This window comes from Ipomoea nil, unplaced genomic scaffold (assembly GCF_001879475.1).
Source record: "Ipomoea nil cultivar Tokyo-kokei standard unplaced genomic scaffold, Asagao_1.1 scaffold2761, whole genome shotgun sequence".
Classification (NCBI taxonomy): Eukaryota; Viridiplantae; Streptophyta; class Magnoliopsida; order Solanales; family Convolvulaceae; genus Ipomoea; species Ipomoea nil.
Window position 1 is genome coordinate 1,366,538 of NW_017619189.1, and position 25,893 is coordinate 1,392,430.

The 25,893-nt window shown below is 33.4% G+C and overlaps 2 protein-coding genes across 5 annotated transcripts; one reads left to right on the forward strand and one right to left on the reverse strand.

Moving 5' to 3' along the window:
- The first annotated feature begins 3,110 nt into the window (after positions 1–3,110).
- Positions 3,111–4,410, forward strand: LOC109157031. Its single transcript, XM_019304915.1, has 2 exons — positions 3,111–4,198; positions 4,401–4,410. Exons 1-2 carry the CDS (start codon positions 3,111–3,113, stop codon positions 4,408–4,410), a joined length of 1,098 nt encoding a protein of 365 aa, XP_019160460.1.
- Positions 4,411–19,170: 14,760 nt separating this feature from the next.
- On the reverse strand, positions 19,171–25,339 carry LOC109157148 (long chain acyl-CoA synthetase 4-like). Of its 4 annotated transcripts, none has more exons than XM_019305051.1 (20): positions 25,168–25,311; positions 24,956–25,133; positions 23,900–23,963; positions 23,724–23,813; positions 23,391–23,447; positions 22,914–22,962; positions 22,683–22,759; positions 22,555–22,594; positions 22,387–22,481; positions 21,957–22,124; positions 21,719–21,829; positions 21,549–21,636; positions 21,385–21,451; positions 21,039–21,114; positions 20,811–20,928; positions 20,275–20,520; positions 20,047–20,186; positions 19,751–19,933; positions 19,531–19,650; positions 19,171–19,371 (listed from the first exon to the last, which is right to left on the reverse strand). In XM_019305051.1, exons 2-20 carry the CDS (start codon positions 25,105–25,107, stop codon positions 19,336–19,338), a joined length of 1,977 nt encoding a protein of 658 aa, XP_019160596.1. In that variant the 5' UTR covers positions 25,108–25,133; positions 25,168–25,311; the 3' UTR covers positions 19,171–19,335. The 4 variants fall into 4 exon arrangements, with proteins under 4 accessions (XP_019160596.1, XP_019160597.1, XP_019160598.1 ...); XM_019305052.1 differs by having other exon boundaries at positions 24,956–25,120; positions 25,151–25,311; XM_019305053.1 differs by having other exon boundaries at positions 24,956–25,108; positions 25,147–25,310.
- Positions 25,340–25,893: the final 554 nt, after the last annotated feature.

A 25,893-nucleotide genomic window follows, 5' to 3' on the forward strand; every position in this document is an offset into this window, starting at 1 on the left:
CTTTATTTTAAAATTTTATTTTTTATTTTAAAATAGTCTAAATTCAACAATAAATGTATTTTATTTTTTCAGTTCGGAACATGAACCGTCCGTTCTGGTTCACGATTTTAATAAACTCTAAATATCGAGTTTCGATTCTAAATTGTAATTAGAATATTTCGGTTTGGTTGCTATAGTGTTTGTTTAGTTTGAACCAAATTATGGTCATAATTTGTTGGAGAAAAAAATAAATTAAATATTTAGTTTAAGGGTAAATATGTCCATTTAACATTTCAGGGGGAAAAACAGCCACTTCAATAATTTAAGGGAAAAAAATGCTATAGGTATATAACTCAGGGGGAAAAAGTGTCATTTTCCCTTAATTATATATATAGAATATAGATATAGATTAGTAATTTTTTGTAGGATTTATTTTTCCGTTTTTCTAATCAGTGAATTAGGAATTCTTTTTTTTTTTGTACTACTAAATTTTTTACTAATTATTATTAGCATTAATCATAATAATAATTGTTATTATTGTTATTAATTCTTAATTTTATTATTATTATTATTAAGTTAATTTCATATCCTTATTATTATTATTATTAATTAGTTATTTTTGGTAGAATTTTTCTTTTCATTAATTATTGAATTCTGTTTCCTTTTTCATTAATCAGTGAATTAGGCATATTTTTTTACTAATTATTATTAGTATTAATTAGTGTAATCTGTTTCCTTTTACATTTTGAGTTAATTATGGATCCTTTTTTATTTTCATTTTTTACACATTATTATTTAGTATTGATCAATTTTCTTTTTCAATGTGAATTAGGGATTTTTTTTTCATTTTTACTGGTTATTATTAGTATTAATTAGTGAATTTTGTTTCCTTATCCATTTTCAGTGAATTAGAGATCTTTTTTATTTTTATATAACAAATTTTCTATCTTTAATATTGCCAAATAGGTAATAAGTTATTAGTACTCAAATTACATTTGATATACTATTTTTATCATGCATTTTGAATAAGTTATTTTTTTCTTTGTTTTAGTTGTGATTTGATCTTGTAATTCACTGTGTACTTTTCTGTGTGGATTAAGCATCGATATCATTTGGACTTTTGGTTAATCAATAAGTTCACGTACCACAAAATGGTATGTAAGTCAAACTCATACTTAGAGTAAATTGCATTCATATTTTATTTGATTTCCAGATTGCAATTACTCCAATCTGGTACAATCTACATGTTAAACACTTCCATTGTAATTTGAACTATGGACTTAGAGGACTCAGTTTGTCCAGACTGAGGTACATCTTGTGGTCTTCATTGTTGTGGTCTTGGAAAAAAATAGTTTGTCCAACGTGAGATGCATCTTGTGGCCAACAAAGTTGTGGTCCTGTAGAAGGAAGTTTTTCTAGCCTAACTTAATAACTTTTTGCAGGTTTCATTCCTTATAGTCTGCTTTCCTTTATTTCACTTGGATAACCTTCAACCTTCTTTCATTGTTCAGAAACTGCATGCATATAGCTTGATTCCTGCAAAGAAAATATAATAAAACTAAGATATAATTAAATTACTATACGACATACTTTACACTAAATTATAAATATATCCCAAGTTTATGCATTCACATGTTCTGCAAAACAAAATCATATGGAATGTAATACAGTTCATATGTGAGGAACCTGATGTTAAGTCAACTCACAGGACAATGAAAAACCTTTTTTTTCCTAGAAAAATGGAGGAGGGGATTCAACTCCTTTTCCCCTTTACCTAACACTGGAGTTGAGTTTGGATTTGTACTTGTACAATCTTTTGACCACATTTCATTTTAGCTCCATTTCCCCTATGTTTTTTCTTTCCTTTCCTTTCCCTGCGTTTTCCCCTCTCATTGGGGGTACTGAAATTTTAACTGTTTTAACCTTGTAATGAAACTTCAAAATAGAAAATGGCACCACATCACACAAAATTACATTCTCAACAAAATATAAAATACCTTTGATATTGCATCTGTCTTAGTTTCTCAAGTTCAAGTTGAACATCTTTTAGGGCTATTGATGATTTAACCATTGGAACTCCTTTAGCAAACTTCAGATTTGTACTGAGAATCTCCATTAGTGAACAATAAGGAGAAATAGCATAGAAGAATAGAAAATAATGGATGGTAGAATTGTTTAGGATTATAAGAGTATTTATAGTGCAGATTATGTGGCTGGTTATGGAGCATTGTTATTTGCAGAAATAAAGATTATTTTGCAGATTATGTGGATGGTTATAGAGAAATCTCGATGTACAATTGCAATTGCACATTATGGCTGATTATGAATTTATTTATGGAGCAATTATAACGTAAAATAAGGTAAATTTATTAATAACTGATTCTATTGATTGATTATTGAGTATATATAAATCTGGACATAATACTTACGGTACTATAAATTAATTAGGTATGTGTAGTAATTCATTTGGTAAGTTATGATTCACATGTAAATTAATTTCTATAATTAATCGGATATGAATAATATATAATTACTATACTTATTAATTAAATAAATTTAGATATTACATAAATGACCCTAAGTTTTGGAGGGAAAATTTGGGAAGGAGGATTTTAGTTATATATATATATATATATATATATATATATATATATATATATATATATATATATATATATATATATATATATATATATATATATATAGATATAGATATAGATTACTAAGTTGATATATTACTTTGAGATTAATTAGGGTTTCAAAGACCAGGACTATGTGGTCTAATGGTATCCGGGTTGAACTTTTATTTGGAAGATTGTAAGTTCGAGCCTCAGTAGAGGCGTTATCAGCTCTTTGTGTTTCAGTAGGTTGAGAAAGTATATGAACAAATACTACAATGTAATAGAGCTAGTAGCATTCAAAAAAAAAAAAATTAGGGTTTCAAAGTTTGCGTGTGCATATATATAAGGCATATATTGTGTGCATATCCTAGTTTGAACACATGAGATGGTGGTTCTGATCTCTGTTACTAATAATATATTATATATTTGTCTGTGGCTATTGTTATAGTTGACTAGTCTATTCTATTGTAGGCTAGGAATCCTACCCTGTTTCTTCTCCACCATCGTACCATGTCGGCAAATTCCTCTGAACGTACCGTAACCACCACCACCCCTCCATCGCAAACCACCGGGAACTCCCTAAACGCAGCGCATCACTTCGTTTCCATAAAATTAAACAACCGAAATTTTTTATTTTGGCGCACTCAAATCATACCCTTCTTACGTGGTCAGGGACTCTTAGGCTACATTGATGGCAGCCACTTATGCCCTCCGACGACCCTTCCGGTGACGGCACAGCCAGGCAACTCCGGCACCACCGCAGCTGGCTCAATGGTCGCCAATCCGGCGCATGCGGCGTGGGTTCAGCAGGATCAATCGATCCTGTCTCTCCTGATCTCATCTCTATTCGACGAGGTCATGCCGTTAGCGGTTGGCCGGGAAATGTCACGCGATGTCTGGCTCTCCATCAACGAATCGCTGGCGTCCTCTACCCGGGCTAGGTGCCTCAATTTACTCGGTCAGTTCCAGACACTCCGTCAATGCAACATGTCGGCCTCGGAGTATCTTGGGAAGGCGAAGATGTTGGTCGAAGCTTTGTCCCTGGCAGGCCATCGACTCTCCCTTGACGAACAGGTTCTGTACGTATTGAGGGGGCTCCGCCCGGAATTCCGGGCAATGGCGAGTGCACTGACAGTGACCGGCACACCGATGACCTTATCACAGCTTGGTGATCTTCTGCAAGCTCAAGATTTCATCCAGGGGGATGAATTTGCGATGGACCAGTCCGTGAACACTGCTCCGGTTGCCATGTACGCTGGCCGTGGTGGCCAGTCCAGCGGAGGATCCGGACGTGGTGGGCGGCAGAACAGCAACAATCGCAGCCGTGGGCGAGGAGGCCGGCAGTCCGGCGGTCGTGGCCGTGGCAGCCCTCGCTGCCAAATCTGCAAGAGTCACGGCCACACTGCCATATTCTGCAACAAACGGTACACCGAGCCACCGTCGCATGCCCACATGACCGTCGTGGGAACACCATCGGCAGACACTGCCCGTCGGAAGCCTGGTTTCCCGACACCGGCGCCACCACTCACGCCCTCACGAAACATGTTAAGATCGATTATCACTTCGTTGGGGACAAGGTCGCATCCGGGGATTTCATTGTTAGTTTTGTCTCAACCAAGGATCAGCTGGCTGATATCTTCACTAAACCACTACCAGCTCGCGTTATTAGGCTCTACGATACAAGCTCAATGTTGTTGCCCTCCAACCTTGTGCTTGAGGGGGTGTGTTAGTAATAATATATTATATAGTTTATTTGTCTGTGGCTATTGTTATAGCTGACTAGTCTATTCTATTGTATAGGAGGTTTTAGTGGTAGCTTTCCTATAAGACTCTATTGTGTAATTTCTTTCCTGATTGAATGTGATTTGCGTTTGTTCATCACCCTATCTACAAATCTAACAAACAATTCTTCCAAAAGGCTTAACCCAACCCTAAGGCCCCCCCACACCCCGGCCCGACAGAGCATTTGGGAGGATGTAAATCATGGTGACTCAACTGAACATGAACCACAGAGGCTAGACCGGTGCTCACTGCGCACAAATAACTTTGCATTCCGTTAGAATAAATTTTAGTAACGGAATATTCCTTTAACTATTTTTTATTCTTAATTTACTCATTAATTTCTATAAGAAAAGTCTTAGGTTCGAACCTCATCCAATCAGAGTTGACATAATTGTTAAAAATATACTACGAATATGTTAAAAAAATACAATATAAAATTTAACATAAACTTTAATTTGGTCAAATAATTGGCCCAGACTAAATACATAACATTCAAAGTTGAGCATAAAAATTTATAAATCAGGAACCTTGAAAATCATTTTCTTGCATTTTTAAAAAAAAAAAACAAATTTAGCTTAAGTTTTTTGTTCTTTTTGTTTTTTTTTTTCATTTAATTAATCTTCTTTTGATTATTTAGAACAAGACACAATATTTCAATTATGCTTTTGCATTATTGAATTGATTTAGGTCATTATGGTATTAATATTTTTTGGATGTATTTCTATAATGATACAATTGTACATTACTTTACAAATATTGTACTATTATTTTTTTTATCGGACAAAATTGTTCTTACATCATTGTTAGACCTGCGCGACCTAACTACAAAGTTGTTGATCAGAAATACAATTACAAATGGACTCTAAAACATTATGACCATTTTCTAAAGAATTGACAATGTTGACAATCCACTGACTCCAATTGAACAAGTTTACACATTATTCTCAGAATTTTATCAATGCATGACAACTTCTGAAAAATTTGCAAGTTAATTTTTATTATATCATTATAACAATATCTATTGTAACCATATATTTCGAATTATTTATTATCATCCTCTATTGACAGCAATTGCAGCAATTGTCATTGACAAACTCCCAAAATAATTTGTCTAAACAACGAATGGAAATTAAAAAAGAAAAAAAAAAAAAAAAAAAAAAAAAAAAAGACTTCATTGTTGTGGATGAAAAGTAAGTACCACATTTTATTACTCTTATTAAATTAAAATAAATTAGTAGCTACAACAAAAAAATAATAAATATGCATTTAATTAAATTAGATGTCTATAATGCCTTTATTCAAAAAAAAATTATTCATTATTAAAAAAAAAAATGATATAATTTCATTAGTTATATTATCTTTATTTTCTACAATTCAAAGATTCATTACCTTCAAATTCATTAATTAATTATATTCACTACATTGTCCATTGTCTTCTTTGTACACTATCTTGTAATTAAATATCAAAGTTATAATACAAAATATGTTATATATTTATTTACCAAGTATTTTATACAAATATAATAAATATATATTAATATTTTGTTCAATACTTTCATATGATAATCTACGGCACATGCATGCACATCTCAAAAGACATGTGTAGGGGAAAAAACTACCACGGTCAAATATCAACAAGCGCTTGCAAGATAAAGAGTTCATAGTACAACTAAGATCACAATCATATCATATAAAAAACAATACAAATCTAAAACTTCCTACACCATAATTTCATTGCATGACGATGCCCTCTATTCTACTACCAGTAACACTACCAATAAAAGAATAAGACAAGTAGAGTTAAGATGCAGACAATGACAATGCTACCCAAAAGAGAATTAAGAAGACTGAGAGAAATTTAAATCAAAAGTAGTATTTTTTTAGACTAGTGTAACATTTACAATCAATCTCTCATATATTGTCTTGCATTTATATGAATTACTGATTTAAATAAACAAATTCAACATTTAGTTACCTATGCATGAACATCTCTTGAAGTTTTATGCTAAAATTGATTTTTAAAATAAAACATTTAAGGACGTTTAATAAAAAACGTCATTGATTCTAAATCTTTATTGACAAAACATTTATATTTTGTCAGGAAATATTACAAAAAAATTTATTGTCTCTACCAAAATATATAATGACGTTATTTAATATAACGTCGCAAATTGTTATATTTAGCAATATTTTCATGTAGTGAATCTTGCATTGATACACTTTGAATTATGATGGATATATTGTAAATAGAGCAAACCGATCCGAGAAGACAGAGCAAGGAGGATTCAAGCGGACTCGGGGCCCCGTGCTTGACCCGAACCGCCTAGAGAAAATCTCGGCCCATAGCCTCGGCCAGTCAAACCAAGGGTCGGGTCTCGGGACCGGACACGGTCAAATGACGTTGCAAATGTTCCCGCCATATTAGGGGGTGGTTAGAGGGTTCCATGTGTATAATAGGCTTCGAAATTGTCTTGTTAAGAGTTAAGACACATTCTCTATCATTGTCCTAATCTACCCTTTGTAATAGCGTTACATTCTCTTTGTGATAGCTTGGAACTTACAAATTAATACAATATTTGGTCTCCTTGACCTTGACCTACAACACTTGTTTTGCCAATTTCATTGTCCTTTCACGTTATCCTTAATTTATCGGGTTTAATAATTCAAACCACCTGGGTTAATTAAATCCATCAAATTAATTACTTATTTAAAAATAATCATTGGACATATTATCATATTCGTGCACTACGCGTAAAAAACTAGTGTGTGTGTGTGTGTGAGATATATATATATATATATATATATATATATATATATATATATATATATATATATATATATATATAGAGGATTATTTTCAAATACAAACCCCTCTTAAAATACAAACTGCGTGCATGTAAGTATGTTCATGTGTGCACGATCTAATCCTTGATATTGTTGGTAGTGTGCATGTAAGTATGTTAATGTGTGCACGAGCTTTGATTGATGGTTGTGATTTTTTTCTCCTACACGCTGTGTGAATGTAAGTATGTTAATGTGTGCACTAGCTTTGGTGGATGGTTGTGATTTTTCCTCCTACGCGCTGCGTGCATGTAAGTATGTTAATGTGTACACGAGCTCAAGTTTGTATTTTAAGGGGGGTTTGTATTTGAATGCAACTATATATATATATATATATATATATATATATATATATATATATATATATATATATATATATATATATATATATATATATATATATATATATATATATATATATATATATATATATATATATAACCCACAATCCCAATAAACAAACAAAATGAAGACAATGAATAGATTTAAAAACAATACACAACGCTACAAGACGAATGAAGCCAGCGAAATACAAATGCACAAAAAAAAAAAAACAAAAAACAAAAAAAAAGCTGCACAATACTTATATATTAAAACAAACGAAAACACAAACCTAGAGAATCCATAAAACAGAGAATGAAGCAGGAATAAATAAAATAGTCTGTAATATTCGCTAAAACACAAACAAAGAATATGAAAAAGAGGCAGTATATAAAGATGAATAAAGAATAACTTTAATTACCAAATTTAATATCCCTAAAACTATGGCAAATCAGCCCAAAAAAAAAAACAAAAAAAAAAAAAAAAACAAAGAAATGAAACAAAAATGCAAAGACTAATGAGCCCCTAGATCAAGATGGCGTGAAAAAGGGAAAAAAACAAATCCAAAAATAAACCAAAAAACAAGAGTCATAGATCCAACCAAAATCAAAGGTCAGATTTCGATCACAGACCACATGTAGAAACATGACCTCATATGATCCTTTATATATATATATATATATATGAATCTGATTCTCGTATCGTTGTTGTGTGAGAAAGATTGATGGGACATTTTAGAATCAAAATCAATCCAACCCAAATAGAAAACATTAATTTCTGTGAATTATGAATGCATTTTTGTTGTCACACCATGAGCACATAATTTTATTGTCTTCACACCACAAGACTCCAACTCTTGCGCAGATAATCATTTTGAGGCCGAAGGAGTGATCTATGAAGTCTGGTCCTTTCATCAAATATTCAATTCATCAAAAGTCAAAACATCAAATATTAAATGTGCAATCATACAAAGGCCATGAAGTTGAATATAGGCAGATGATAATCGAATTGGAACTCTACTTACATACCAAATGACCAATTGTTGAATTGTAAAACAACGCTATTCAAAAATAAAAGTTCTATAAACAAAATACACCAGACCCAAATTATGTGCAGCAACCAGGAATAGATCCTGGGTCGGTATTTTGTGGCAGAATACAATTCTAGACCACTAGACCACTGGTGTTTGTTGTGTCGAAATCGAGTACGAAATTTCTTTATTAAGAGCGACCGCATTATTTGTGATGACATTCACAATTATTTTTATTTTCTATTTTTTTTTATTACAAAGGAAGGGGGATACCCATACAATCTATGCCTACACTGAGGCTCGAAACCTAGACCTCCCACATAGGGGAGCAATCCGATACCAGTGGACCACAAGCCACCGGTTTTTTTATTTTCTATTTAGCAAGCTGCGAATAAATACTTTGTTTTAGTTGGTTTGCTAAGAATTCGATTTAATTTTGGAATTTGTGGGTTATTTTTTTAAATACAATTAAGAATAGTCAAAAAATATTATCTCGTATATACTAATGTGGTATTAACTCTAAAAAGTATAATATTTAGGATAAGAAAGTTATTTATGAAGAAAATTGTAATACTTATGGAACACCGAACCCTTTGCATGGTTCTTGATCCATGAAAAAATCTCATACGAAATTTTGCCAAATTTGTATGCCAAATTTTGCCAAAAATCTCATGAAACACCCAACCCTTAAGCCCTGTTTGGTAGGGGCGGGAATAGGTTAGGCCCCTTGTAGGGACCTATTTTTGGGCCTAAATAAGGCCTAATTAAGGCTAACTCGTTTAGTAAAAAGACTAGGTTTGAACCAATTCTAAAGCCTATTAAACTAAACCAATCGTTATACCGTGCATCAGGGCGCACATAGCAATGTGCGGCCCGTGCCTCCCAAAACGACGTCGTTTTGCTAATTTCAGGTATAAAATTCTGTGCATTCTATTATATAATTTTGTACATTCGAAACATTGAAATTTTCAGTTATAAAATTCTTTGTTTCCAGGTATAAAATTTTGTGTTTTCAGGTATAAAATTCTGTGCATTCTATTATATAATTCTGTACATTCGAAACATAGATTTTTTTTAAAGAGTTAAGGGTTTATATGTATTATGTTAAGAGTTTATGTATATTATGTATTATGTTAGATTATGTGTATTATCCGGTCAAAAAAGATTATGTGAATTCAATTATAAAATTCTGTGTTTTCAAGTATAAAATTCTGTGTATTCTATTATATAATTTTGTACATTCGAAAAATGATTTTTTTTTTTTTTGAGGAGTTAACAGCAGACACGCGAAAAGGTACAAAACGACGTCGTTTTGGTCCAGGGCGCACAATGCATTGTGCGCCCTGGTGCATGGTATAATTTGCTAAACTAAACAGGTCAGGCGAGCCTTCATGCCTACATACTTGGTCTATTTATATATATACATAGTAATTCGATATTTTTATCACCCATTTCTCGAAAATCTTTTTGGGAGGCTACATACATACATACATATGTATGTATGTATGTATGTATGTATATATATATATATATATATATATATATATATATATATATATATATATATATATAGACACACACACACGTGAGAATAGAGTTTCACGTGCGATTAGTGCGGTTTAAACCATTAGGTATGCATAAATGCACCACACAGTGTTTGAAAATACACCATTATGTGTGGTGCATTTCGTAGAATTTCATTCTGGCGCATTTTCGAACAATGTGTGGTGTGCGTAATATATTTTTATATTTACAATATAATCTCAAGTATATATAATTATAAAACCCTAACCCTACACCTTCAAAATCTCATTCTAAATTATGATTCAACTATAAACAGTGCTGCTAATCATATTATTATATGTGTTCTTATTGTTTTTTTTTTTTTTATTAACTGTTCTTACTGTCATAAAATTTAATGAAATGTCGCAGTTCAATTATGTGAGTTGATTATTAATTGTTTATGAGATTATATAGGATAACAAACAATAATACAATTGAATTTATTTCTAAACAAGTTAACGAGCATGCTGAAGTCGTGACTTGTTTTATTTTATTTTATATTTTAATGCTATTATGTTTGCATTGTGGTAATATACATATGTAATTATCTATTATTTTTGTATTAGATATACTCCGTATTTCTTAAATTATTTAGATATACTTATTAAAGTTTTTTAAAAATCTTAACATGTAGGCTTCAAATATGCTCAAAGTAGGACTTACTTTGAAGCATTTTTAATGGCCTAAATATTAAATAGGCTTTTAGAAAAGGATACAGGCTAGACCATGCCAGGTCAATTGTAGGCTCAGGCTTGAGTCTAACAAAAAGCCTACATACAGGCTCAAGCCCAGGCTTTAGAATTTCATAACAGGTCCAGACCTAATTTTCTAAAGCTCGGTTCGGTTTGGCCTATTTCCACCCTACTGTTGGCAAATTATACCGTCCACTAGGGCGCACAATGCATTGTGCGTCCTAGCCCAAAACGACGTCGTTTTGTATAATAGAATACATAGAATTTTATACCTGAAAACACACAATTTTATAACTGAACACACATAATCTTTTTTAAAGGATAATACACATAATCTAGCATAATACATAATATACATAAACTCTTAACATAATACACATAAACTCTTAATTCTTTAAAAAAAATCCATGTTTTGAACATGGTTGCAATAGGTGCAAGGCGCTAGTCGGACGGTAGTGTAACGCCTAGTGCCTAGACAGCCTAGGCGGACTAGGCGACGCCTAGGCAGACTAGGCGGTTGCCTAGGCGGCTACCTAAAAAAACCAAAAAACCGTGCACGTGTGTAGGTTTATACATACATACATACATACATACATACATACATACATACATACATACATACATACATACATACATACATACATATATATATATATATATATATATATATATATACATATCTTTATTTATATAAATTATATAAACAAAAAAAAAAGATACATAAATTAAAAAAAAATTAGGAAGGTCGAGTCGGCCAAGTTAACTCGGCTAACTCAACCAAAATGGACGAGTTAACTCGGCCGAATTCGGCCTAGGCGGCCGGTCACCTAGGCGAGAGCCTAGGGAGGAAATCGCCACGGCATAAGGGCGCCTAGCGCCTAGGCGCCGATTAATCGGTGCCTAGAATCGGTGCCTAGGCGGGATTTTTGTAACACTGGTTTTGAATGTACAGAATTATATAATAGAATGTACATAATTTTATACCTGAAAACATAGAATTTTATACCTGCAAACACAAAATTTTATAACTGAAAATTTCCATGTTTTGAATGTACAGAATTATATAATAGAATGCACAGAATTTCATACATAAAATTAACAAAACGTCGTCGTCTTGGGAGGCATGGGACGCACATTGTTATTTGCGTCCTAGTGCACGATATAACGATTGCCCACTGTTTAGTAACGTAGTTAAAAGCAAATTTTAGCTTATATAAATTTCATTTCATGAACCACAAACTAAAAACTGGGATAAATCAAAACCAATAATGCTAAATACCATTTCTTTTTTCTTTTTCAAATCCAATACGATTAGAAAATAAGGTGAGAATTTCTCCCTAACAATACACTATATTTTCCTTAATAAACCAATAAGAAAATGAAAAATCCACCACCAACAACTTTCTTTCGTATTACATATTAAGCACAAACTTACGCACATTAAACACAAAATTTATGCACATTAAACACAAATCACACGCACCTTAAGTACAAAACACATGCACTTTAAGTTTTACCAATTACTCACATTAAACACAAATCTCACGCACCTTAAGCACAAACTCACGCACATTAAGTACAAAACTCACGCACCTTAAGCACAAATCTCACGCACCTTAAAGCACAAAACTCATGCACTTTAAGTTTTAACAACTACTCACATTAAGCACAAAACTCACGCACCTTAAGTATAAACTCACGCACATTAAGCACAAAACCCACGCACCTTAAGCACAAATCTCACGCACCTTAAGCACAAAACTCACGCACCTTAAATTTGATTTAGATGTAAAAATTACCAAATTGTCACCGGTTTAAAAAAAAAATGGTAATCTGGATCTTGATTTAAGCAAGATCAATGACTCAGATTTAACCACACATCCGCACCTGGGACTGCGAACCGCACCAAAACCTAATTCTATATATATGAATCTTATTCTCATATTATTCTTGTGTGAGAGAAAGAATTATGAATGCATTTTTGTTGCCACACCATGAGCACATAATTTTCTTGTCTGGACACCACAAGACTCCAACTAATCTATGAAGTAATCTATGAAGTCTGGTCCTTTCATCAGGGGAAAATTATGTTGTGCAACCGTGTGTATGGTGCAGACGAAATTGGATTCATAATTTCTATACTATAGATTCATAATTATTAAACTCTATATTTACAATTACAAAACTCTATGTTCATGATTTTAATGTTCATATTCCCAATTGTTAAACTCTGTATTCACAAATCACAGAACTATATGTTCATAATTTGATAACTATACAGTTTAGAAATTATGAATCTACAGTACAAAAATTATGAATCTACAATACAGATATTAAGAATCTGCGGTATAGAAATTATAAATCTACAGTTTAGAAATTATGAATCTACAATATACAAATTGTGAATCTATAATATAGAAATTATGAATCCAATTTCATGTGCACCTTGCATAGGGCACACGGTTGCACAGCATAATGCTCCTTCTATCAGATATTTAATTCATCAAAACATCAAATATATATAAATGTGCAGTCATACAAAGGCCATGAAGTTGAAAATAGGCAGATGAGAATCGAATTGGAACTCTACTTACATACCAAATGACCAATTGTTGAATTGTCAAACAACGTTATTCAAAAATATAAGTTCTATAAACAAAATACACCAGACCCGATTTATGTGCATCAGCCAGGAATAGTTCCCGGGTGGGTATTGTGGTAGAGTACAATTCTACCACTAGACCACTGGTGTTTGTTGTTTCAAAGTCGAGTACGAAACTTCTTTATCAAGAGCGACTGCATTATTTGTGATGACATTGACTATTTTTTTTTTTTTTTTAGCAAGCTGCGAATAAATACTTTGTTTTAGTTGGTTTGCTAAGAATTCGATCTAATTTTGAAATTTTTGGGTTATTTTTTAATATTTATTCTTCTAGAGGTTCTTATTTCATATTTTGTAAAACACAATTAAGAATAGTCAAAACATATTATCTCGTATATACTAATGTGTCATTATCTATCTAGTTTAAAAACAATATCTCCAAAATATACTCCATGAGATGCCCACATGTGCCTTGTAATTATTTGTGTCAATTGTGTGAACATATTTTTCAAAATTGTGCTCCAATAAAAATATGATTTTAAAGAATGATTCAAGATAATAGAGAAATAATGTGGGATGTAGTATCGTATCGTTGTACCGTGGACTAGGGTTCACAGTGGTCTTAAATGACGTAGTTTTGAATTTTAATTTTGACGGTAATCGTTTGTTGTTCAATTCACGATATAGTGTTTTTTTTTTCTTTTTTTTTTCTTTTATTACTGTAAAGCATGTGTATGTATATTTTGTTATGCGTTTCTGTGTCTTATGTTATTTAATTTTGTACCTTAAGCGTATGGATCCTGCACCTAAAATAAAGTAAATATAGTATGTGTTTTTGTGTCTTGTGCTATGCGTTTTTGTATCTTATGTTTTGCAATTATGTACCTTAAGAATATTGATTATGTACTTGAACTAAAGTAAATATAAAACATGTGTATGTGTCTTGTGTTATGCGTTTCTGTGTCTCATGTTATGTAATTTTGTACCTTAAGCGTATAGATTCTATACCTGAAATAGATTAGTAGTTGTGAACTAAAGTTAATTGCCTAAATATTAAACAGGCTTTTAAAAAGGGTTTAATTTCAGGCCAGACCATGCCAGGTCAATTGTAGGCTCAGGCTTGAGTCTAACAAAAAGCGCAAATTATGTTGTATGGTGCACACGATTGTAAAAATGACGTCGTTTTGACTAAAAACGCGCGTCCCACTTAAAAAAAAAAATCAAGTTCGATTCCCGACAATAGCATTTTTTGTGCATAATTTGAATTATATATCCACAATAAATGAACTAAATATCCACAATGAATTAACTAAATATTCACAGTGAATGAATAACTAAAAATCCAGAATGAATGAACTAAATATCCACAATGAATGAACAACATAATGCAGTTGAGGGGAATCAAAACTGATTTTAAAAAAAAAAAAAAAAAATCAGACGCGCGTTTTTAGTCAAAACGACGTCGTTTTGCAACCGTGTGCACCATGCATGGTGCACACGTTTGCACAGCATAACTATTGAACAAAAAGCCTACATACGGGCTCAGGCCCAGGCTTTAGATTTTCAAAACAGGTTCAGACCTAATTTTCTAAAGCTCGGTTCGGTTCGGCCTATTTCCACCCCTACTGTTGGCAAATTATACCGTGCAACAGGGCGAACAATGCATTGTGTGCCCTGGCCCAAAACGACGTCGTTTTGTACCTTTTCGCGTGTCTGCTGTTAACTCCTTAAAAAAAATGTTTAGAATGTACAGGATTGTATAATAGAATACATAGAATTTTATACCTGAAAACACAGAATTTTATAACTGAATACACATAATCTTTTTTGAAAGGATAATACACATAATCTAGCATAATACATAATATACATAAACTCATAACATAATACACATAAACTCTTAACTCTTTAAAAAAAAAATTCATGTTTCGAATGTACAGAATTATATAATAGAATGTACAAAATTTTATACCTGAAAACACAGAATTTTATACATGGAAACACCAAATTTTATAACTGAAAATTTCCATGTTTCGAATGTAGAGAATTATATAATAGAATGCACAGAATTTCATACCTGAAATTAACAAAACGACGTTGTTTTAGGAGATACGGGGCACACATTGTTATTTGCGCCCTGGTGCACGGTATAACGATTGCCTACTGTTTAGTAACGTAGTTAACTTATAAGCCAAATTTAGCTTATTTCTCTAAATTTCATTTCATGAACCACAAACTAAAAAGTGGGATAAATCAAAACCAATAATGCTAAATACCATTTCTTTTTTCTTTTTTAATTCCAATACAATTAGAAAATAAGGTGAGTGTTTCTCCCTAACAATACACTATATTTTCCTTAATAAACTAATAAGGAAATGAAAAATCCACCACCAACAACTTTCTTTAATATTACACATTAAGCACGTACTCACGCACATTAAGCACAAAATTCACGCACCTTAAGCACAAAATCTACGCATTTTAAGTTTTACCAACTACTCACATTAAACACAAATCTCACGCACCTTAAGCACAAACTCACGCACATTAAGTACAAAACTCACACTCTTTAAGCACAAATCTCACGCACCTTAAAGCACAAAACTCATACACTTTAAGTTTTAACAACTATTCATATTAAGCACAAAACTCACGCACCTTAAGTATAAACCCACACACATTAATCACAAAACTCACGCACCTTAAGCACAAATCTTACGCCTTAAGCACAAAACTCACGCATCTTAAATTTGTTTTAGATGTAAAAATTATCAAATTACCACCACATTTTTAAAAAAAAAAAATTGATAATTTAGACCTTGATTTAAGTAAGATCAACGGCTCAGATTTAACCCCACATCCACACCTGGAATTGCCAATCCCACCAAAACCTAATTCTATATATATATATATATATATGAATCTTATTCTCATATTATTGTTGTGTGAGAGAAAGATTGATGGGACATTTTAGAATCAAAACCAATCCAACCCAATAACACACTAAACATTAATTTCTGTGAATTATGAATACATTTTTGTTGCCACACCATGAGCACATAATTTTCTTGTCTGGACACCACAAGACTCCAACTCTTGCACAGATAATCATTTTGAGGCCGGAGGAGTAATCTATGAAATCCGGTCCATTGAGAAAATTATTTTGTGCATCATGCATGGTGCACACGAAATTAGATTCATAATTTTTATACTATAGATTCATAATTATTGAACTCTATATTTACAATTACAAAACTCTATGTTCATGACCTTTAATGTTCATATTCCTAATTGTTGAACTCTGTATTTACAAATCACAGAACTATATGTTCATAATTTGATAACTATACAGTTTAGAAATTATGAATCTACAGTACAAAAATTATGAATCTACAATACAGATATTAAGAATCTGCGGTATAGAAATTATGAATCTACAGTTTAGAAATTATGAATCTACAATATACAAATTGTGAATCTATAATATAGAAATTATGAATCTATCGTATAAAATTTATGAATCCAATTTATGTATACCTTGCATGGGGCACACGGTTGCACAGCATAACCATCCTTCTATCAGATATTCAATTCATCAAAACATCAAATATAAATGTGCAGTCATACAAAGGCCATGAAGTTGAATATAGGCAGACGAGAATCGAATTGGAACTCTACTTACATACCAAATGACCAATTGTTGAATTGTCAAACAACGTTATTCAAAAATATAAGTTCAACGTTATTCAAAAATATAAGTTCTATAAACAAAATACACCAGACCCAATTTATGTGCATCAGCCGGGAATAGATCCTGGGTGGGTATTGTGGTAGAGTACAATTCTACCACTAGACCACTGGTGCTTGTTGTTTCAAAGCCGAGTGCGAACTTATTTATCAAGAGCGACCGCATTATTTGTGATTGACTATTATTTTTTTTATTTTTTATTTAGCAAGCTGCGAATAAATACTTTGTTTTAGTTGGTGTTTTGAAATTTGTGGGTTATTTTTTTAAATATATTCATCTAGAGGTTCTATATTTCATATTTTGTAAAATACAATTAAGAATAGTCAAAACATATTATCTCGTATATACTAATGTGTCATTATCTATCTAGTTTAAAAACAATATCTCCAAAATATACTCCATGAGATGCCCACATGTGCCTTGTAATTATTTGTGTCAATTGTGTGAACATATTTTTCAAAATTGTGCTCCAATAAAAATAAGATTTTAAAGAATGATTCAAGATAATAGAGAAATAATGTGGAATGTAGAATCGCATCGTTATACCGTGGACCAGGGTCCACAATGGTTCTAAACGACGTAGTTTTGAATTTTTATTTTGACGGTAACCGTTTGTTGTTCAATTCACGTTATAAGTTTTTTTTCTTTTACTGTAAAGCATGTGTATATGTCTTTTGTTATGCGTTTTTGTGTCTCATTTTTGTACCTTAAGCATATGGATCATGTACCTGAAATAAAGTAAATATAATATGCGTTTTTGTGGCTTGTGCTATGCATTTTTGTGTCTTATGTTATGCAATTTTGTACCTTAAGAATATTGATTATGTATTTGAACTAAAGTAAATATAAAACATGTGTAAGTGTCTTGTGTTATGTGTTTCTATGTCTCATGTTACTTATGATAAAAATGTGATATCTTTATGAAAAGTATAATATTAAGGATATGAGAGTTATTTATGAAAAAATTTGTAATAGAAACACCCAACCCTTTACATGGTTCTTGATCCATGAAAAAACCTCATAGGAAAGTTTGCCAAATTTGTATTCCATTCTTCCAAATTTTTATGCCAAATTTTGACAAAAATCTCATGAAACATCCGTACCTTAAACCTTGTTTGGTAACATAATTAGCTCAATTGTTACACCGTGGAATCGTGTCCACTTTGCAAGGTGAAAACAATTTCAATACGATGCCGTTTGGCAATTTTGGAGTAACAGTGCAGTTAGTGACACTGTTTTCCTCCATCAATCAGATTTAAAAAAAAAAAAAAATTGTCAAAACAACTAACTCAGCGAGACATTGTGAATATAGAGTTTAAGAATTATGAATATAGAATTCAAAAATTATGAACAGTGTTCTATAATTATGAACATAGAGTTGTGTAATTGTGAATATAGAGTTCAATAATTGTAAATATGGAGCTCAAAATTTATGAACATAGAGTTCTATAAATATGAAATATAGAGTTCAGTAATTATGAACATAGATTTCTAGAATTCAAAAATTATGAAAATAGAGTTCTATAATTATGAACATAGAATTCTGTAATTGTGAATATAAAATTCAATAATTTTGAATATGAAGTTCAAAAATTATAAACATAGAATTCTATAATTGTGAATATAGAGTTCAGTAATTATAAACATTAACTTCCTGAAAACAAACGTCGTTAACCGTGAAAGAAAGCAATTTTTTTTTTAATTGACACGGCATCGTTTTTCACCAAAATGACACCGTTTTGGAACCATATCAATCTTGCAAGGTGAATACAGTTACACAACATAATTTGCCTAATTAGCTTATCCGCCAATTTTGACTTATTCCTCTAAATTTCATTTCATGAACCACAAACTAAAAACTGGGATAAATCAAAACCAATAATGCTAAATACCATTTCTTTTTTTCTTTTTTTTTTTAAAATTAATTCCAATACAATTAGAACATAAGGTGAGAGTTTCTCCCTAACAATACACTATATTTTCCTTAATAATAAAGGAAATGAAAAATCCACCACCAACAACTTTCTTTCGTATTACACATAATAAAATCTTTTATTAAATTTTGTATGTACAATAATGACATTATAAAAAACACAGAGATTAGAGAGGATGCAGTAAAAAAGATGAAACTCAGTCACTATTCTTCACCATGAAGCTCATTTAGCACTCTTGTACATGTTGTCAATCACACTCTGCAAGCCAAACTCAACTTCTATCAGTACACAACAGAAATTATAACCTAAAACCGTGTAAACGACAGTCCGTCTAAATAATGATAAACTTTAACTATCAGCTCAGGTTTTTAGTTAATACGGAAGAAAATTACTGAGAAAAAACGCAATCCAAATTACCTGATAGTATTTTAGCAACTGCGGTCTTTTCTTCTTGAATGTCGGGGTGAGAAGATCGCGTTCCATGTCGAATGGAACGGGATCAAGGTGCACAGACTTTATTATCTCAAAGCCCTTCAACTGCCAAGGAATTGTTAGGTTAAAAAGGCTTCTTCTATGTCCAACTACCAAAAAAATGGCAATTATCGAAAAGTAAACGAAATTAGGAAAGTTAATTAACCTTCTTGTCTTTGGCAATTTTCTTGAGCTCTTCGAGTATGTACTCCTTCACCTTTGGATTTTCACATAGGGAGTCGAAATCTCCAGGTATGTCGTTTTGTTCAGCCCAATTTTCAATTGCTGGCTTGTTTGGGCTAACAATTGCTACGAGAAATGACTCGAAGCTGTTCCCGTATATCCAAATCTGGAGGCAATAAAAATCAGACGTTTAGTCGGATTTGAAGTACAACTTTTCAACTTCATAGCTCCAAAGCATTTAAAGAGTCGAAGATTATCGTACTGAAAAGCCACACTTACGGAGTCAATAACCGAGACTTGTCCATATACATTCTCTAGATTTTCCACTGCAACATATTCTCCTTGTGAGAGCTTGAAAATGTTCTTCTTACGATCAATTATTTTCAAGCCCCCAGTCGGTTGCCACTCGCCAATATCACCTTAATGGATATATATATGTCAGCTATATTTGAATGAAAAGAAAGGGAAACTGTTCGATGGAGCATAGGTAGTGAAGAGAAATTAAACCTGTGTGGAACCACCCATCAACCAGGACCTCCTTTGTAAGATCTTCGCGCTTGTAGTAACCTGAAAAAACCGTATCGCCCCTCACACATACTTCACCGCGTGGTACGTCTGATAGAGCATCGTACCCCATCTCAGGAACAGACTCCAGGCACACGTCCACATTGGGCACTGGCGGGCCAACCGTACCCAGCATATCCATCCGGTTTGGAATCGAGACAAATGTGCCAGCGCAGGTTTCGGTCAAACCTAAATATAGTTACAAAAAGCTTGAGTAAAAGTAAACGGGATTTAGAGCATATAATATATAAACATATATGTGCAATCCAACTATCAGCTTAGACTTTCAGTTGAAATACAGCACATGTTTCAATTTGGTATCAGAGTCAACCCCATGCCAAAGGTCATGGGTTCGAAGAGAATATGGTCCACGTGTTGCTTGAAGCCCGTCAAAAGTAATCCGCTCACACACGTCAGGGGCATATATATAATATATAAACATAAATGTGCAAACCAACTATCAGCTCAGGACAAAGTACCATATCCTTGAAGAACATGACAGCATGCCACGACTTTTAGAAAAGTTTCTATATGAGACGCAAGGGGTGCTGCTCCAGATAATATAAGTCTTACTCTCCCGCCCAACCCTTCTTTGACCTAAACAAGAGGATCCAAGGAAACGAAGGTAACGGTTACATATTCTCGATCTGGTGTTCTGAAAACTGTGAGACCGAAAAGATTAAAAGCTCCTTAAATTCAGTCCCTACCTTACTGAAAACAATTTTGTCACAAAGCGGAGATGCCTCATCGTGTTTATTCCCCTTCTTCATATTGCGAAATTTGCTGAAGAGCATTGAAAAATGATTGAGAGTATACTAAATAAGTTCCAAAACCAAAACACAAGCCTATTTTAGTACACTTTATTAAATGACATATTGGTGGCAGAAATAGTCCCCAAGGGACTAAAATCGTCACTTCGCGCATAACTTAGCGGGAGATGGTCACACATATAACTAAGAGACAAAGTATATACTACGGGTATAACTGGAGGACAAAAAATGCAATTTTCACTAATAATAATAATAAATAAAATGAAAACGGAATAGAACTTACAAGGCATACGCTAAACTGAACATCTTGCTCTTTAGAAAACCCCCGGCAGAAATTTTCTGCTGCAGACCTGAGCATATATAACGGTCAAAATGATGCATAGTCTAGTGATATGATCAAGATTCAAGAACGCAATGATCCTAAAACGTTAAACGCAGTGTATGTACCTGAATAGACTCTCTCTAATACCCGGGGAACCGCGCAGAATATAGTAGGTTTTAGCTCTCCAATATCCTCGACCAATAATTTGACGTCCTGCAGAAGTAATATTATAAAAAAATATTGCAGACCCTCTTATTTCAGTTATTTGACATAGAAAAACGTTTGAATAGCTTACCCCGCGCCAAAACCCTATTGAGGCACCATGGTTGATGAAACACTCTTCAATCACCCGATCAAAGATGTGGGCCAGAGGGAGATATGAAATGTATACATCATTCACTGTCAACTGTCATATGAAAAGGTAAGAAGCCAGAAAGAATCGAAAAAAAGACGCGGAAAAAGAGATCCACTCGTACCTAGAAACGTCAAATCTAGTTCTAGTAGTAGTACTTAAACAATAAGTGAAAATATACCGCTTCGTTCACACTCTCTAGTAGACGCTTTACTCCAGCTATAAGAGTAACGATGCTATTGTTTGAAATCAAGACGCCCTTAGGGTCCCCGGTTGTCCCACTGGTATACATTATCGTGCAAATATCTGTTTTCTTTTTCACTGGAAGATCAAAGCATTTTCCTTCTCCCTGCACATAACGAAAGAAACTAAATATTTGTAGTGAAAGCAACAAAACGTGAAAACATGACCTTTATGGCAATACCAGGATAAAAACGCAAGAAATTCATATGCTGTATGCCTACACTAAGTAATGCACATGGGCCAAACCACACTAAAATATTGAATCCAACAAATTAGCTAGCCTTATAAACCCATGTGTTCTCTCTTATTTTATCAACGTGGGACCCTTAACAAAATACAAGCAAAAAAAAGGGGTCCAAAAGGCTTACCAATAATAAAAACTCTTCCCAAGAATAAATCACAGTGCCAAACTTTTCAACCTCGTCCTTCTGTTCAGGTGTAACTCTCCCAAAACTCACAACCGCTGAGGAGAAGAAACAAGAGGGCGTTGTTATTAACGTACCTCGAAAAGGATATTATGCTAGTAGAAGACTTACTTTTTAAGTATTTTGCGGCATTTGGGAAAGTTTTCAAAAGCTGAAAAAGGGCAAAAGTACACATTTCGTCAGAAGGTGCACTCCCGACTTTATAAATTCTATCAGGAAGTCTTAACTCTTAAGCATACCTCGGGAATCTTTTTCTCTTCAACAAAAGCGATTTTAACCTCCGCATGGCAGATTATAAATTCTACAGCACCAGCACCTATCACATAATAAGCAACCAAATCAAAACATCATATATATATTCATTTAGACGATGGTGGACTGGTGGAGTTACTTATTCAAATAAGAAAATATGTTAACACCATGTTCAACAAGCAAAGCTCAGATCGGACAGTGGAAATGGAGCGACATACCTAAGGAGTCATAAAGAGGGACGCAATACAGTCCATGGGCATTACATGCCTGCGTTCATATGTCAGTGCGAGATTAGATAAGGATTGGAAAACATTTGAACTCTAAGATCTCTGTACAAAATTTTGATATGTTGAAATGTTGGGCGGAGGCCAATAAAAGGCCTAATCCAGGAATTAGAGGCTAGGGGATTGTTGGGCAGAGGCTGGTGAAGGGCCAAGTCCAGCACCCTAACTCTCAAAAATGTGACAGTATATAAGAAAATAAAGTTGCGCCAAAAAGTGGTATCAGAGCCAGGTCACGAGTGGCAAGTGCTGGGAGGGGGAATTGTAGTGCCAAGTCCAGTAATTGGTGGCTAGGGGTTGTTGGGCGGAGGCGGGCTAAGCCCAACACCTACCTCTCGAAAATGTGGCGGTATATAAGCGATTGATATTACCTGGCAAGTGGTGTAAAAACAAGAAATGGGGAAAAGATATTACCTCCATGCTCATGATCCACTCGGGGCAATTGGCACCATATATTCCGCATTTTTCTCCCTAAGAAAGAAGTTATATGGATTTTATAAGAACCACGTACAAGCATGAACTCGAATGTCGTTACCCACAATTGACAATACTTTTCTACCATCCAAATTTACATAGTACACCACATAACTACTTGCTTCTTCAACACCACAATTGTGAATCAAAATCCCAATTCTCACCAATATGTCATATACTTCTTTAAAAACATGACACCTTAGTCGTTACACATCCTTAAATTTTTCTCGTCTACCCAAATTTACACAGTACGGTAGAGAGGTAACCACTTACTTCTTCAACACCGCAGCTGCGAATGGAGTTTCCGATTTTCACCACTACGTCATATACTTCTTTGTATGTCATCCAGACATATTTTCCAGGCTGCATATGAAAGCAAGATTCCAAGAATTAGCTAAATCAAAACTAAACCCAAAAACCTCGAGAATCTGGAAGTTCTAGAAACATACTTTTCCATTACTGATCTCTCGGCGTCCAAGCATTGGGTTGTTGGGATACTTCTCCACAGATAAACTGTAACAAAGAGCAGAAGCATCCGGTTTTCATCATCACGTAAAAACTGGATACTTAACTCGTAAATCTTAAATGATTTCCCGAGTTTCGTCATGAGATCATCTACTACTATACTACCCACAAAACATAAACAGGTTTGCAGAAACATTATGACCTAACGGGTATAAAAAGTCAACCCAATGCTATTAGGGTAGATCAACAAGATTCTGGGAATATGAAAACAACAGGGAATAACAAGTCAACCCAATGCTATAAAGCTAGAAGCCTAGAACACGAATATTCTGGGAATACGACTAGTTTAACATTGATGTATCTATCACATCCAAATATTTCAATCTTCATAACAAAGACAAAACTCTAATACCTAGGATAACAAAAAAGTTTTAACCTTTATAACATGTAATTTCCATTCCAAAATTGTTGAGTACTGCTAAAGATACCTTTTTTTTTTCTTGAAAAAAAAATAGCATTTTTTCAATTAATTGATTGATAATTCATGTCTGTGCTAAGGTATCAGGAAGTTTTAGTTTAGTTTGCTCATCATGACCCTTCAGAAATTCTCCATTGCAAAAGTGATGGGTATATTGATATGATGATTTCAGATTCAAAACGCAAATCAACGGTTCCTTATTATTCAAGCCCCTCATACCAAATCACAGGTAAAAGAAATAAAAAAATAAAAAATAAAAAGGCTTTCCAATATAAGACTGTAATTAGAAAGGAAAAGAGAAAGTACAAGAAACCAGTTACTCGTTGAACTAGAGCCATAAAAATAAAATTAAAAATTTAGAAGAAAAAAAAAACACTTTTTTTGAAGTCTTGAAAGGTCAACCAACCACTTTTTTCACACAAGTCACAAGCATCACCGAGTTGAAGTTCAGAATTGAATGAATTTGATTAAAGCACAACTCAAAAACTCGATTTTTTTTTGGAATTTGATAGATTTCCTAGGGGAAAAAAAGCTGAGAAGAAAAAACCGGCGAAGAACTGACCGGAAAATATCCCAGCAGCAATCCAAGCCGTGAATAGGTGCCGGAAAACCATCCTTAGCAAAAACACTCCGGTAAACAGGCCCGACCGAAGGCTTTCCATCCGTACCAGGCTTCGCAGGCTCCACCTGTACTATAAACTTGTCTTCTGCCATTTCTGATTCCTCTATTTCTCTCTCTCTCTCTCTCTCTCTCTCTCTCTCTCTCTCTGTATAAACCAGAGAAAAATATGTGGGCGGGTGTGAAAGAAGTTGATGAGTTGCCAGTAGCTATTTGGCTATTTCTTCTTGTTCAAAGAGGCGTTTTGTTTTGACTTTCAGACCAGATTCGTTCGATCTGTTTAGTGGGTCTAGACTCTAGAAAGAGACTGTGAAGACCGCAAATTGTACAATACGTATAACGTTGTAACGTGGAATAAATATATAATAAGAATTTGTGTCTGACCACAATTTGAGAGAGAGAGAGAGAGAGAGAGAGAAGACTCCTATTACGGACAACATGTTTTTCTTTTCTAAAACGTATTAATTAATATATGCTAAATAGAAATGAGCACGGTTAGGTTTGATTCCAAATTGTATGTATAGTTGTGGTTTTGGTATGGTTCTAATTTTAAATTGAAAATATAAATATATAATAATTTTAAGAGTAAATACCCAAAATGGTCCCTCGACTATAGCTAAATTCACAAATTGGTCCTCAACTTTCAATTTCACCCAATTAAGTCTTTAACTTTGCAATTTTGACACGATTTGGTCCTCCATCTAATTGACCGTTTGTTGACCGTGATCGACGATATCCAGAAGAACCTTCAGCTCTCGTCGGAGCACGTGGAGGCCTCCAGGATGACGTTGCACCGATTCAGAAACACGTCGTCTTCTTCGCTCTGGTACGAATTCAACTACATTGAATCCAAAGGGAGGATGAAGAAGGTGACCGGGTTT

Coding starts and splice junctions, on each gene's coding strand:
- LOC109157031 (XM_019304915.1), top strand. CDS start 3,111: ATGTCGGCAAATTCCTCTGAACGTACCGTAACCACCACCACCCCTCCA.
- LOC109157148 (XM_019305050.1), bottom strand. CDS start 25,107: ATGGCAGAAGACAAGTTTATAGTACAGGTGGAGCCTGCGAAGCCTGGT. Junction 22,760..22,913: donor CCCTCTTTATGACTCCTTAG/GTATGTCGCTCC, acceptor ATTATGTGATAG/GTGCTGGTGCTGTAGAATTT. Junction 19,934..20,046: donor AAGTCTCGGTTATTGACTCC/GTAAGTGTGGCT, acceptor TATTGCCTCCAG/ATTTGGATATACGGGAACAG.